This window comes from Salvia hispanica, chromosome 2 (assembly GCF_023119035.1).
Source record: "Salvia hispanica cultivar TCC Black 2014 chromosome 2, UniMelb_Shisp_WGS_1.0, whole genome shotgun sequence".
NCBI classification, from domain to species: domain Eukaryota; kingdom Viridiplantae; phylum Streptophyta; class Magnoliopsida; order Lamiales; family Lamiaceae; genus Salvia; species Salvia hispanica.
Genome location: NC_062966.1, coordinates 33,953,813 through 33,969,307, shown reverse-complemented (window position 1 = coordinate 33,969,307; position 15,495 = coordinate 33,953,813). Strand labels below are relative to the sequence as shown.

The following is a 15,495-nucleotide window of genomic DNA, read 5'->3' as shown; positions in this document are numbered from 1 at the left end:
AATTTGATCAAATGCAAACTCTAAATATTATACAGATCCCAAACTATGATCTGGACCGTTAGAAAATATCAACAGATGTTAAAATAATAATAAAAAATATCAACACAATGTCAACTTGATGTTGTATTGAAATTGTGTTGACATCAAAATCTTGAAATTTTACACTGTATTGACATTGTGTTGAAATTGTGTTGATACTGTGTTGAAAAATTTGGAGTTTGTACAATAGATGAGTTTGCATTTTATTCTTAACCCGTAGTTAATAAGACAGAATATATTTGATTCCTCTAATTAACCAATTAAATTTGGATAAGATTATTACCATTCAATATTGCAGCCAAACATTCATTGTCACTCTTCCCACCCTCATTTAAATTCCTCTAATTAACCAATTAAATTTGGATAAGATTATTACCAATCAATATTGCAGCCAAACATTCATTGTCACTCTTCCCACCCTCTTTTAATCTCATCATTAATTTCTACCTATTTACATATTGTGGTTGCCCATTGCGCACATACGTTAATAGGAGTAATAAATTGTACTACTAGTATATGTTCTACAAACAACCTTTCAAAAGATACTACAAACAATTATGCGAGCAATTTATGAATTTCAATTAATCTTTTATTTAGAAGTTCAAGCTTGAATTTTATGTATTAAATAACTAAAAAAGTTCAAATGATTGAATTTGTCGAAATAATAATAACTTACTATTATTCTAAAGTCTAAACACTTGAATTTGATGTATCCTATTCGTATTTAATTTCCGTAAGTGTAGAATTGTACATGTCAAGCATGTAGAATTACTATACTAAATAAAAATTGAGCAAGATTAGGAAATATAAAGACTTTTGTGTACGTATATGGATTAAGTGATCATAGTCCTATTAGGAATAAGTATAGGGTTATTTCCATGATTAAACCAAACCACAAATTTGCAAAAAAGTATATATAAATAGAGAGAGAAGACGAGATTGTTTAATTTATTACCTTATTTTGAATGTGAAGTATTTTTCGGGTTTGACTGGCAGTAATTTCCCGTCGCCACCGACAAATATTTTATAAACCCTAATTATGGTACGCCTTATTTCTTCCCTTTCCTGAATATTTTATACATTCTTTAATTTCTACTGTTCCTCGTGATCCGTCGCGCCCACAGTCGAACACGCGTTACGCCTACGTGTTTGTTTACGTTTCGCCTATTTTGATCGCCTTGCGGCGGAACCCTAAGTTGAATTTTTTCACGTTTCGAATTGCGGAACCGCGGTCTTCGCCGACCGGAATTTGATTGGAATTGAGAACGACTCTGGAATTGTGGTTGACTTTTTGATAATTGATCGCTAGGTTTTGATGGATTGAAAATTATGTAATTAAGGTAACTATTTAATCGTAAATCGACTTCGCTTTCTGGAGAAGGAATTTTGGGGATGATGGATGCCGCGGCGTGATGATGATGTTTGACTTGTTTGGACTCTTGTTTTTCAACTATATTTGAGATGTTTGGGAGAAAGGGTCAAAATTTGATATATTCATCGTTGTTTGTAGAAAAATTGTATTTAGCAACCTAATTTGGATATTTCTGCAAATAATTTGGACACCGTAAGCTACAATTATGCAAAACTGTATAGTGGTATTCACATCAAACTAATGATATATTTGTATTAGTAAACTGTTAATCGAACTATATATGACACATCAAGGCGTTTAAGATACTATCATCTTTTCGAAGTTCGAAAACCAAGTGTCTGTGATTATAATTTTACTAGTGACTCCATGCACTGTGTTCTTCCTCATTGGATTATAATGACCATTTTTATGTGATCCTTTTGCAGCAAGGAAATATCATCACATAGATTATGAATTTGGAATCGAGGAAACGGAGACTGGACGATGTTGCTGTCATGAACAATCGGTTTTTTCAAGGGTCCGCTAAGGTACTTTAACTGCATGAAATTTCTTGTGATCCTTTGATTAGCCCAAATGTGCTATGTGATTGTCATTTAATGTGTTACTATCATTAATTTATGTTACGCAATATCCCCTATGCTATCTAACTTGCATACTGAGAGGAATGTGTTGGCTGATTTACATTTTTCTAAATATTTTATTGTACTTGATCTCATATTGTTTCAATTTTCTTCAGGACTGCCTAAACCAGGAGATCGCTTGCCAATATCAAAACCTAATGTATCACCAAATTAATGACGATCCTGCACTTCTTGGAGCATCTTCATCTCACGGGTCCTTTTTACCTATTAGCCAACCAAGTGCAGGCTTTGGGTTCTCACAAGGTTCTTATGTTCCAAATCTGCCGAATTCTGGCTTGAACTATTCGATGACATCCAATGTTGGCTTTGGCAAGCTCGGACTTGACGCTATGTATAATTTACGGCACTTTCAGAGTAGGTTCTTTTCTTTTTCTTTTTTCTCTCCCTTCCACATTCTCCTATTTCTTTCACCTAAACTCTCTAAATTATGCTCATTAAGTTTTGAAGCTTGTCCTAAGGCATGCCACTCATGATCACTATAAATGCAGATTTTTCACAGGATGATCACAGAGGTTACACAATGCTAATCGATTCTGATGGTAAAGGCAAACCTATGATGGAGTACTTTAAGCAATTATATGGAGATGTTTCTCCCGAGCAGATCTCATCAGTCACAACGTGTTCTGATGCAGATTATTATTCGGGTAAGACACCATTTGAAGTTGGTGCTCAAGGTTTTCTCACAGAGCCAACAAAAGGTAATATATTTGTGCTCCATATTCGGTAAGTGTTTATTACTGACTGATGCTAATCACTCCACCCAAACTGGTTGACTCATAATGGTATACTGGAAGGGTTAGATCTTTTCCATGTCATCTGCCATTTTTCAACAGTTAATTTTTTGGTCAACTTCCTGTTATGGATGGATCTTATGTGTCTATCTGAGATATCTTTTCTATGTGCCAAGTATCTAGGCAATCCTGATTTGAGTTTCGTTGTTCTCAATCTTTTCTCTAGGTGATAATATGGAGCTAGATGAATTCATCTCGTTGTCGGATCGGGAATACACAAGTGCTTCATTCAGGAGGTCCAAATTAAGGCACGAACACTTGCCCAATTATGGACTACAGGCTCATAAATCAGGTCCTCCTGCACATGTTGGGCAAAGAGGATTTAGAAATGTTCAAGTTCCCAGGCCAACAGATTCAATTAATATTCTAATTGCATATGTCAGTTTCAGAAGCAAGCTAAATGATCTTGAAAGAAGGAAGCAGGAATTTATGAATCACTTACACCATAGACTGTGTAAGGTCCAAATGTGCAGGTGTGAAGAATATCATAATTTGATATTACACTACCACAACTGTTGCAACACCAACTGTATCTTATGTAAACCAGTTCATGAGTGGCACGATACTAAGAATATGAATGCCGGGCCTATTTATGTGCCGTGCCCTGTGAAGAAAGTTACATCAGAATCAGGAAAGTCGAATCTATATATGTCTAGAGATTTCCGTGATAGAGATCACATTCTTCCAGACATGCAATCTGCACCTAAACGAATGAAGGTAGAAAATGCTTCTAAGTTTGACAACTGGTCCCTGTTTGCGGTTATCCTTCCACACTTACAGCAGTGTGAAGGAGGTATGGTTGATGTTGAGGATTATATGGACAAGGCAAACAAAGAACCATTGAGCTCCAAGGAAGCATCAGCAAGACCTGTAGCATGGAATGAAGATGCAGATAATGGTGAATCAATGGAGTCTAATGAATCAGATGAACTTCTAGATGTGGGGAAGTCACCTGAAGGCCATACAAGCTCAGCCCCAGTGAATGAGGTTCCCATATCCAGAGGTAACCTTGGGAATAGTCTTCAAAATTTTAATGGTGCTCTCAATCTTGACAACATAAAGCTGGGAAATGATGATGCTGTTACTCATTCTGAAGAGCACAGATTGGTTGTTGAACAACATGATGGGGGCTGTATTAAGACTAGTAAAGTGGAAAGTGTAACCTTTGGCGGTCAAAGTACACTTTCCGACGGCATTTATGCTCTTCCTGAAGGCAATCCTGGGAAAAGTCTTCAAACTTCAGCCAACGCTCTTGATCTTGCTGACATAGAGCTGGATGAAGATGTTACCATATCTCATCCCCAAGGGCAATATATGGTTGATGAAGAGCAGGAGATAGACTGCGTGAAGACAAGCAAGGTGCAAAGTGATGTAACTTATGGTCTTCAAGATTTAAACTCTACCAGCATTTCCGCTCTTCCGCAGATACTTGATCTTGGGAGAAGTCTTGGAACTTTTAATGGACATACTCTTGACAACGTAAATCTCGGAAAAGATGCTGCCTTTTCACATTCTGAAGAAAACAATTTGGTCGACAAACAGCAGGAGATAGGCTGTATGACGACTAGTAAAGTGGAAAGTAATGTACCTTTTAGTCCTCAAAGTTTAAATTCTAAAGGCATTTCTGTCCTTCCTCAAGGCTCAGCAATTGATGAAGAAGAGAACTCCAAACTGATGAGCCAGGTCTCGCACGAGACAGTAGATGCTACATATGCTTTTGCCGACCCTGACAATCAATGTGGAAGAATGTTGGATGATTTGAAAGCATCAGGTGTTGCCTTAACTGATTTCTTCACAGCTGAGCAAATAAGAGAACACTTGTGTAGTCTCAATCAAGATATCAACCTGGTATGTACTACGGAGTATAATCTTTTTCCCAATTGCCAACTTCTCCAGATTATAGATTTTGTGAATTGTAACATTGTTCTATAACCCTTTATCATCGTTCCTTCTCTTGAATAATTTTTCTTCTTTTGCACTTTCTCATTCTGTATAGGATGTTGGGCAGGAACTGCATGCAAGCATATACGCCCACACAGATGGGTCAAATACCTGTCAGCTATGTGCTTTGGAAACGCTCACATTTACTGCTCTGGCTATGTGCTGTACATCTTGTGGAGCTCGAATCAAACACAAGGTGACTTATTATTGGACAAAAGATGGAGCGGGTACGCAATACTGCTTTTGTACAATATGCTTCAAAGAAGCTCGTGGTGGTAAAATCTTATATAGGGGGATCTCATTTCCAAAAGCAGAGCTTTACAAGGGCAAAAACACGGAAGAATCTGGTGAACCAGTGAGATTACACATCTTGGCCTTTTCCCTTTTTCTGATTGCATTGTAGGGCTTAGTGTTTCTATTCACTTATGTTTCTATTGCAGTGGGTACAATGCGACAGATGTGAGCGTTGGCAACATCAGATTTGTGCTCTTTATAATTCTGAAAGAGATCTGAAAGGGAAAGCAAAGTACATTTGTCCATTATGTCGATATGCTGAGATAAAAGCTAAGGGGCATATGCCTATACCTCCAGTTTTTGGGGCACAAGAGCTTCCAAGAACCAAGCTTAGTGATTACATAGAACAAAGACTTTTTGAGAGTCTTCAGCGAGAGAGGAAACAGAGAGCAGAATTTCTTGGAAAGAACCCTGAAGAGGTAAGCAACCGATTTTGCACAATGTACTTTTGCTGTCTTTTTCTTACTGTAATTTCTTCACATTTTGATTTTCACTTTAACAGGTGCCTGGAGCGTCAGATCTCACACTTAGAGTGGTGTTATCTGTGAATAAACAATTAAGAGTGAAGCAGCAGTTTTTAGATGTTCTCCATGGTGAGACTTATCCGGAAGAGTTTCCATACAAATCTAAGGTTTGAGTTAGCAACTCATACCATTGTATTTATCTTTGTTATACTAATTGTCTTTTTGGTTATCCAGTTTGGTCATTAGTTCTCGCTAAGGTGGTTCATTGATTCACTAGTGAGTTGTTTTAGTTTTTTCAAGGCTGATGGACATATCGATAAACAGAACTCTACATACACATTTACATTGCCTTGCCATTATTTTTATTTTTATTTTTATTTTTATTTTTATTTTGATGTTATTATTATTATTATTATAGTGTTTGTTTCTTCAATCTTCTGAGAAAATAATAATGGTTTTCCCATGTAGGTGATTCTGTTGTTCCAAAAAGTTGGAGGAGTGGATGTATGCATCTTTGCTATGTATGTTCAAGAGTTTGGGTCAGAATGTGGGAACCCAAACAAACGCTCTGTATATATTTCGTATCTTGACTCAGTGAAGTACTTCAGACCTGAAATAAAAACTGTGGCTGGTGTTGCTTTGCGTACCTTTGTATATCATGAAATACTGGTAATAATCCTATCTCTTACTTATTCTTCTAACTAGTGAACGGAATTTCTGATGAATGAATCACTAGTTTTATTTGGTTTCTGTTTGTGCTTGCATCAATGCAGATTGGATATCTTGATTACTGCAAGCGGCTTGGTTTCATTGCCTGCTACATATGGGCTTGCCCACCTTGGAAAGGGGAAGATTACATACTACATTGCCATCCTGAGACTCAGAAAAGACCAAATTCACATAAGCTAGTTCAGTGGTATAATGCTCCTACCTTGAATTATGTGTTCTAGTAGTTATATGTGTACATATCTAAAAGAAAACATCCCTGTCTTTCAATATTCTGTGTACAGGTACAAGAAGATGCTTAAGAAGGGCAAGGAAGAAAATGTTGTGGTCGAATTTACTAATTTCTATGACCATTTCTTTGTTCCGAATGGAGACTCCAACTGCAAGATAACGGCAGCACGGTTGCCTTATTTTGATGGAGATTTTTGGTCTCGTGCCATTGAAGATCTGGTAAAAGCAATTGAGAATGATGGTGGAGAATCTGACAGACAATTGAAGAATCAAATGACAAAAAGAACTATGAAAGCAATGGGACATAATGATCTTTCGGCTGATGCAACGAAAGATATTCTAGTTATGCAAAAGGTGAGTTTCTAATAAACAGCTGGTGTGCTCATAGGCGATATAAGTGTCATATGGCCTGGCCAATATTGTGGTGTAAATAGCAGTAAGTGTAAGTTGCATAATAATCATAAAGCCACAGACAAAGCTACAACTTATTCTAGTTTGCTTTGAAAATTAATATGATCAAACTGAGATAATTTTCTGATAGCATAAACCGTGCCATCATAGCTTCTATATATTAGGTTCATCTACTGATTTCTGTTTTTAGACTTAGGGTAGTGATTGGTGGCATTATGCAGATTGGCCATATTTGTCTCAACCTCTTGTTTCTTTTACAAGTTGCTTTTCTTCTATTTCATTCAATATCACCAAATTAAACCAGTATAATAGTATTGTATGCAATATACCTTATCCTGTGCTTTACAACTGCTTTTATTGTTTTCTGACATCTCCCATTTATAGCTTGGGCATAGAATCCTGACTGCAAAGGAAGAGTTCTTCGTCGTTCATTTGCAGTTTACCTGCACAAACTGTCATGAAGCAATACTGTCTGGAAGTTGTTGGTCTTGTAACCAGTGCAGCAAATTTTACATATGCAGCAGGTACTTTTTACTTCAAATATCATTTATTAGTACGTATATTGTTTCATCAGTATTTTTAATTATATTAATGTCTTCATATTCAGTCTTGTTTTTTCTTCTGGCTCTCTCAGGATTTTACATATACATTTTCAAATGCTATTAAATTCTAGCAATAAGTGACTGCTTAAGAAATTAAAATATTGTTTGTCTTGAGATCAAATGGTATTAGTTTACAATATGCAATTGCTCTCTTGCATAATTTGTTATGGTACATTGTTCATATATTATCCATGCCATTGCAATCCTCCAAAATGTTTACTTCATTTAGTACTAGCAATTCTCGCGAGTATATTGTAGTGTTGACGTTTTAGGTCTGAACTACAGATGCCTTGAGCACGAGCACTCTTCCAATTTACTGGAAACTCACAGTGGCAACTTTGGGGATAAACACCAGCTCTATAAGGTAAGGTTTGAAACTTAAATTGTTCTCTGGTTGCTCGAACCTGGTCAGTATTTAACAACTTTCATCGCTGCTCTTTTTGGATTGTGTCCTTTCAGATACCAGTGAATGAGGAAGTAGCTGATACTAACGATAATGATGGTCTTTTAGAGAATGAATTCTTTGATGATAGACTTTCTTTCTTGAGCTTCTGTGAGAAGAATTTTTACCGATTTGACACACTTCGCCGGGCTAAGCATTCATCAATGATGATCATTCATCATCTCCATAAATCAAGATCAAGAGCAATGGAAGAAGCCATCTGCAGTATGTGTAATCAGAATGTAGTGGAAGGATGGCATTGCGAGATGTGTCCCCAGTTCCATGTTTGTGATGCATGCTTCCAAATGGAGGGGGTTCATTGTCATATTCACAAGTTAGTTAAGCATTTTTTAAAGGCTGATTCCAGAAAAGGGACTGAACAAATGCATCAGCAATTAGCATTGGAGGCTGATTCCGGAAAGAAGAGTGAACAAATACAGCAGTATAGAATCTCAGAGGTATGACTTTATTCAAAGTTCAAGTCTAGCATATGTGAAGTATTATCTGCTATGTCTATTTCGAAGCGATAAATTATGTAGTTTTCTTGTCTGGTAATAACGAGAGAAGAATGCTTTACAGATTCTGGATCTACTAGAGCATGCCAGTAAGTGTCAATCAACCAAAAACAACCCCTGCTCGAACCCCAAATGCCTTCCTCTCAAGAACACATTCCGCCACACCAGGGATTGTACACGTCGTGTAGCTGGTGGTTGCATGCACTGTAAGAGAATCTGGGATATGCTCGTAATGCACTCAAACGTTTGCGAAGATTCAAATTGCAGTATACCACGTTGCATGTAACGTCAATAACTTCCTATCTCTATGATTCAAATCTATTTTCTTAGACTGTAGATTGACCTGGTGATTGATCTTTTTTCAGGGACATTAAAAATTATAGAAGAAAACAGACCACAAAATCTGACGAGGTGGTGTAAAGATAGCATTGTGTTGTACAGAATAAAACATAAAGATTTCTGAGCATGGAGAGCTGCTGGCTTTACTAGCCATTTCAAATTGTATATAACAGTTTGCAGCTTCATGAACATATAGTGATAAGCTCTTGAACCATATGTTCATAGTTCCTCCTTTATGTCATCATTGTATATTATTATTGTCTTATAATTCGTCGATTTGTTGAGGTGCTGAGTTTGAGCAAACTGAAATTATGACGAGATCTAACTAAATATTACAAGATTTAAATGAACAGAAATATTCGTGTTTCCAATTTTACCAGATTTTAAAAATGGCACACGAGTATTAGAGTGATATTTTCTTCACTTCAAAGTTCAAACATGTACCACCCCTTCTTTCTTTAATTCGCAATTTAACAGCGGTAACTTTGTTCTTGACTATATTTGCTTGATAATTTTATATAATACACCGTGCGAGTTTAATGACAGGAAACAGAGCCCCTAACTTACAGATTTGAAGTAATAAAACCATTGATTATAAATATAAATGAAAATCCAATAATGATCAAAGCTCTAGAATACACATCAGCAAAAGGGAGGGCCGAAAACGAAGAAACCAAATGCAGTAGCTACATATCTACGTAGAGATTGCAGACACTAACAACCCCAACTTCCGTGTGGGCAAGATGAAGGAATCTATTTAACTCCTGCAACCCGAGTTTATGACCGGTATTTCCAAACTAATCAATACACACAACTAACTAGAACAAGTTTCTGGGGGGAGTTGGAGTGATGCTAAAATGGTTATTACAATTAAGATGTAACATGTATTTTACGTGGTGAGGAAGGTCCAGAGCTTCTTTCCAATGGATGCTTGACCAGGATGATCAACCTCATCACCATCCCCGTCATTATCATCTTCCTCGCGCGTCTCACTTCTGAACTCTTCTTCACCATTGTACTCTCTCTCTCCTGCTGTTTCGGAAACCTCCTCGCTCAGAGCTGTGTCAACATGCCCACCATTGATGCGCCCAGCATTTTTAAACTGTGCCTAAACACGAAAAGAGAGAATTCATAAGACATACTCATTCATATCAACATATCATAGGTCAATGAGTACAAAGGAGAGAGAAAAGAGTGCTCACAGGACTGTCAGCAGAAAACTCGCTTGCAGCAGCAGTGCTTCTCACAAGCTCGTCACCAGCTCCAGGAGTCTCAGCATTTTCAGATGGATTAGCGTTTAAGGCAGACTGTTGATCAGCTGCCTTTTCCTTGCCCTTTCTCAATTGAGGTAAGGATCCATTAGTCACTTTTCCCACTGACCTGAGAAGAAAATTTTGTAAGACCAATCACACAAAACTGTGCAATAGCAGGCATACTGTTTTTCACCTAATACCAAAAATGAATCCTAAATAAATAAAAGTGAAATGACCAGCATCTCCAAGTCAAATCTACTTAGTTATTTTCCAAGTCACTAGAACAAATTTAAGTAAGATAGTGCCCGTGTCATTTTCCAAGAGATATGTTAGCAGCATTACCATTTGGACATAATTTTGTTGAGAAGTGAGAATAAAAATGAAATCCATCTACAAGACCTAAGGCCCAAAACATAAGGGCAATAATACATTTAAGTATGACTGACCTTTTTGATTGCCGGAGATTGTACCGTTTCTGGCCAGGGGTTTGGTCACCCGCGAGTTCCCCAGCAACCCTTTGTCGCCTCCTAGGTCGATCACCATCCTTTATGCTCTCCGAATGACCTTCAGTTTGACTCTCACTCACTGTTGCTTGTGATCCATCAAGGGGGTTTAGCTTTCTTTTTTTGGCTGTTACAACCTGATCAGATTCTGCTTGTATTTCATTGTTTGTATGAACTGACTTCTCCACATCATCAACATCTTTCACTGCTCTTGTTCTGCTACCTCTAGGCCTACCGCGGCGGCGTAACTTCAGATCACTATTCTGAGAATTTTCTGGGACATCTGATGGATCTTGATGAACTGAGAGAGCTTGGGAAGTTTCAACCTCCCTGATGGCATTTTCTGATTCAATTATTTCAACATCAACAGAATCATTTGCAAGTTGAGAGAATTGATTTTGCTCCTGTTCAGCACTAGGTAATGCTTTTGATGAATCCAAAGCCTGCCTCATGGGAAGAGAAAGGGACCCTTCAGGACCCTGTGCATCATCCATTTCAAGTTTCTTTCCGGGTGAAAATTTAAAAATCCTTGAGGTGCATTTCCGGAGCCAAGATACAGCCTCAGCAGCAGAGGGAGATCCTGCAGTAAATACAAAAGGGGATGATCCAGCATCATTCCTCCCAGAAGTGCCTTCAGCTGCCTTCTTCAAATATGCATCTGCTACACTGGGCAGGGGAGGAGCCTCAAAATGAAGATCAGAGAGAACAAATTCCCGAATTGTCTCTCCACAGTCATTGCAGTTCTTCTGCTTTTCGGCAAACGCAATGAAGCGTTCTCTTTCTTTGATGAATTGTTCTCTCTGGTCCTTCAATTTCTTGCTTAGACTAACCAACTCTTCAATATCATTTTTCATCTCACTTTGTTGTGCCTCGACATGTTGCTTATTCTGTGAGATTTCTGATTTTTCTTTCTCTATCCTCTCTCTTTCCAATTTCATCTCTTCCATTTCTCTTTTTGCCACTTCTCTCAAGTAATTAATATTGCTAAGTTGCACATCCTTCTCTTGCTCAAAAGACTTTTCCCTCTCATTCAAAGAATTCTCCATCTCTTCTTGCCTCAATCGCATTTTGGCCTCAAATTCTTGTTTCTGCATTTCAATATCACGAACAAGTTTACTTTTTTCATTTTCAAGTTTTTCAGCCAACATTGACTTTTCTTGCTCCATGCTAGCAGCAAAGGAATCCTTTGCTACTTTAAGTGATTCAAATTCTCTCTGAACAAACTGTTCTGTTTCCAGCTTTTCATTGTGTAGGCTTTCCTCTTCAGACCGTCTTAGTTTTTCAAAACATCTTTTCTGCTCAAGAATATCATCTTGTTCCTGCTTTATCTTCTCTCTTTTATCATCCAGCTCTTCCCATTCTTTCTCAAATTTACCCTTTTCTTGCTTTAAATCATCAGCCTCCTTCATAAGCTGCTCACTTTGAATTCTGTATTTTTCTATCTCTTCTTTCAACTCTACTTGCAGGCGGGCATGTTCTTTTCTTTCATCTTCAGTTACTTGCAGTTGTTCTCTTTCTTCATTGAGCCTCACCCGTAGTTTCTCAGTGTCAGTCCTGATATTTTCAAGTGCAGCCTTGATACTCAGTAATTCTTCCTTTTCAGCAAGCAGTTGTTTTCTTTCATTCCCCAAATTTTTCTCCTCCGCTTTAAGGGTCTTTTCCCTTTCCTTCAAAGCTTTTGATTTGGAATCAAAATCCATTTCCCGCTCCCTCACCTTTTCCATTTTTTTTTCAATTGCCACTTCTCGCTTCTTCACTTTCTCCTCCATATGTTTAATTTCAGCTTCCTTATTCTCCAATTCAACTACCTTGTTTTTCAACTGTTCATCATTCAACTGTCTCTTCTGCTCCATCTCCAACTCAAACTCCTTCAGCTTTTCAGCCAGGATACTCTTATGTTCGTCCAACAGTTTCTGAATCTCTGACTGCATGCATCATAAGAGAGATGGTCAGGGAAAAACATTTGCACAACAAGGAGAGAGGTAAGACATATTGATAAAATGTTTCAGGAAAATAAATAATGCAGATATAGTAACTCACCAACCAGACCCATGTCATATAGAAAGTTAGAAACATAAACTTAGAGAAAAGAAAAGGTTACACATTTATAAACCAAAAAGTGAATAAAAAGCTAAGTACCTCTTCTCTAGCTTTTAATTTCTCTTCCAATTCCAGTAAATTCTTCTCTTTTTCCTCCAATCTCTTCTCAGTATCTTCAGCTTCCTGCATGAAATTCAGTAACAGTCAAGCAATGGGTAACCAGAAAATATACACCACATTCAAGTTAGAGACTTGCCTTCTCCTTTAGAGCTACATTAGCTAGTCTACTACTTATATCATCTTCTTTGGTCCTTAAAGTTGAATTGGCAACCTCAATCTTCTTCCTCAGTTCTGCAAGGTCATTCTGTTTTTCCTTCAGCGTAGTATCAAGTTCATTTGCTCTTCCTTCTCTTTGGTTCAATAATCGTCTACCATCAGCCAGTCGCTCCTCAGTTTCCTGTAATTTCCGTTCCCATTCTCGCAAGTCTTCTCGCTGTTTAGAAATATCAGCATCATGAGCTTCACGCCTGAGAAAAATAGACATTTATGTCAGACTACTATTTACCAGCCAGATGCTTCCTGATAGGAATTAACTATGCAATAAAGAATATAGGAAACGAGCTGAAGAACTTAAGCATACTCTGTGGTAAACAAAGACCGTTCTCTCCGGAGTAAATTTTCTTGAGCCTCCAACTCATGCAATTTCCTCTCAATTTCTGAGCTCTTCCTGCTAACTCCAGCAAGTTTAGCATCAGCAGCATGAATTTTTGCTTCCACCTCCAGAGATTTCTCTTCAACACTTGTGACTAATGCATTGGCCTCCGCCAATTTAGAATCAGCATTAAACTTGATTTCAGCATGTTCCGATCGCATCTCACGTAAAGACTTCTCAAGCTGTGACAAGTGACAACCAACAGCATAACAAATTAAGTTGCAACCACGAGGCAGGCGATAACAAACATAGTTTTAAATTAATAATCAAAAACCATGATTTGACGTCACTCATCGTCCAATAAATGTTCTCCAATATGTTGTCCCCATCAAATTATGCTACTATTTCACTAAAAAAGGGGCAACTGTGAACATTGTTACAACTGTATAGCGTAGCAAATTATCCTCAAAACCCTTCTTGTTAAAACCAATGGAATGGTTTTAGTTGTTAGTGAGAGTGTGAGACACATGCTTGTTTTCAAAATGAATGAAAGTCATGTATGCATTTACACAGAATTGGTTATGAAAGTTCAAATCTTACATCAAGCACACACTGCTTTTCAACACCCAAAGCTTTTTTTAGGTTCTCTTCCCGCTTCTCCACTTCAAGCATTGCACTCAAATGAGCCGTTTGCTCTCTTTTTAGATTATCAGTCACATCTGCCAAAGCTTGTTTCAGTTCCTCATACTTGAAACTCCAGTCCTTCTTTTCAATCAAGAGTAGTCCCATGTTGTACTGATATTCAAAAAGCTGCAAGAAATGGGATGTTAAGACAAAGTCACAAAGCATTAATAAAAGTAATGTTTACACCAACAAAAAAAAACTGATATACGATCACACTGTTCTATTTCTAGGCTCTAGCTACATCAGCACTGGGTGTCACTAAATAAGAGGGGGGGATAAAAATCTACAATTATCTTGAAAGATCCAAATGTCATGGAAAATATCATGAGTTTACAGGAAGTTATTAATTTTGAATTTCGCAAAAGTCTAAATAGGACTTAAGAAACAAAACATGGACTTGAGAACAAAAAATTTGGAAAATAAGCTAATTTATCATAATAAAATGATGACTTGAGCTATGGCATTAACAAATTGTCTGGGCCGGCCCGGAACCTCCCACAACCAGCTCCTTGAACCATGGGAATTGAACATAATCTATCTAATGACCTAAGCAGAAATTAGCAATAACTGAGCAACTCTGAAGCACTGGCACAATTTGTTCTCACAGGTAAAATACTACTCTACTATAGCTACTTTCTCATGACGAGTTGCTTCAACCAATTATGAGTAGCTAAAGCATGTCAAGTAATAATGTTTGTGCAAGCGCATTGATTATATTTCCAAATCTACAACTTGATGAACTCACTCTCTCAGACTAGAATTCAATGGGAGCCACTATGGAATTTCCCAAAGCTACAACTGATCTTAACCGTCATACTTTAAACGAAACAGCATCACCAAGCAAGACAATGACAAAAACGCCCAAAATTAAACACGTGAGTACCTCATTCTCGAGCTTCGAGACCTTCTCAGTCAACGGCTCGCGGTCGTCCAGAACAAAAGCCACAGCTTTCCCTTTGGCTGAAGCATCGCCGTTTCTCGGGCTCAGCGGGCTAGTGTTCAAGCCCGAAGACACGGATCCGTTCTTCTGGGCCGGCTCGGTCCTAGGCGTTAGCGGCCACAACTTCTGCGGCGAAAACATTCTACAGCAGATCGAGGGAGCCCAATCGATGTAGATTCCACTAAATTGAGGAGTGATTTTGAGATAATTAAACCCTAATTCGAGCGGACGCCAACACAGTTCCCAAATTGAGCAGTGATTTTGCCAAGTCCGGTAACGTCTCAAAACCAACTCTCTCTATCTCTCTCAACCTTTATCTCTCACTCACTCTCTCTCTCTCTCTAGCTTTTCCAGAGAGCCCCAACTTTCGTGGTGTGCGCGGAAGCCTGGCGTTCTCTATTTTTGCTTATTTTACGCTCCGACAGCGATTCCCACATCTGCATGGACATATCTGCCCCCATAATCGATACTTTTATATCCGTTGGATCGGGGTAATATGGGAAATACACTGGGCCGCCTTTCTGTGACCAACGTGGGCCGTAAGTTTAGGACCAAACTACCCTCTGGCTGGGACCAATTGTGTAAAAAATTAAAATAAAATAAATTTGATCTGAT

General features: G+C 38.0%; 2 protein-coding genes across 2 annotated transcripts; one reads left to right on the top strand and one right to left on the bottom strand.

The window, feature by feature from the left end:
- The first annotated feature begins 975 nt into the window (after window positions 1-975).
- On the top strand, window positions 976-9,092 carry LOC125206847 (histone acetyltransferase HAC1-like). The gene is made up of 17 exons (XM_048106067.1): window positions 976-1,081; window positions 1,837-1,938; window positions 2,148-2,406; window positions 2,541-2,591; window positions 2,685-2,750; window positions 3,010-4,691; window positions 4,852-5,139; window positions 5,225-5,497; window positions 5,581-5,709; window positions 6,011-6,211; window positions 6,316-6,458; window positions 6,553-6,853; window positions 7,295-7,434; window positions 7,798-7,876; window positions 7,972-8,412; window positions 8,534-8,751; window positions 8,835-9,092. Exons 2-17 carry the CDS (start codon window positions 1,861-1,863, stop codon window positions 8,887-8,889), a joined length of 4,404 nt encoding a protein of 1,467 aa, XP_047962024.1. The 5' UTR covers window positions 976-1,081; window positions 1,837-1,860; the 3' UTR covers window positions 8,890-9,092.
- A 293-nt stretch (window positions 9,093-9,385) lies between these two features.
- Window positions 9,386-15,255, bottom strand: LOC125203136 (nuclear matrix constituent protein 1). The gene is made up of 8 exons (XM_048101428.1): window positions 14,824-15,255; window positions 13,857-14,066; window positions 13,245-13,498; window positions 12,861-13,131; window positions 12,704-12,787; window positions 10,508-12,489; window positions 10,011-10,188; window positions 9,386-9,916 (listed from the first exon to the last, which is right to left on the bottom strand). The coding sequence occupies exons 1-8, from the start codon at window positions 15,019-15,021 to the stop codon at window positions 9,698-9,700; spliced, it is 3,396 nt and encodes a 1,131-aa protein (XP_047957385.1). The 5' UTR covers window positions 15,022-15,255; the 3' UTR covers window positions 9,386-9,697.
- Between the last annotated feature and the right edge of the window lie 240 nt (window positions 15,256-15,495).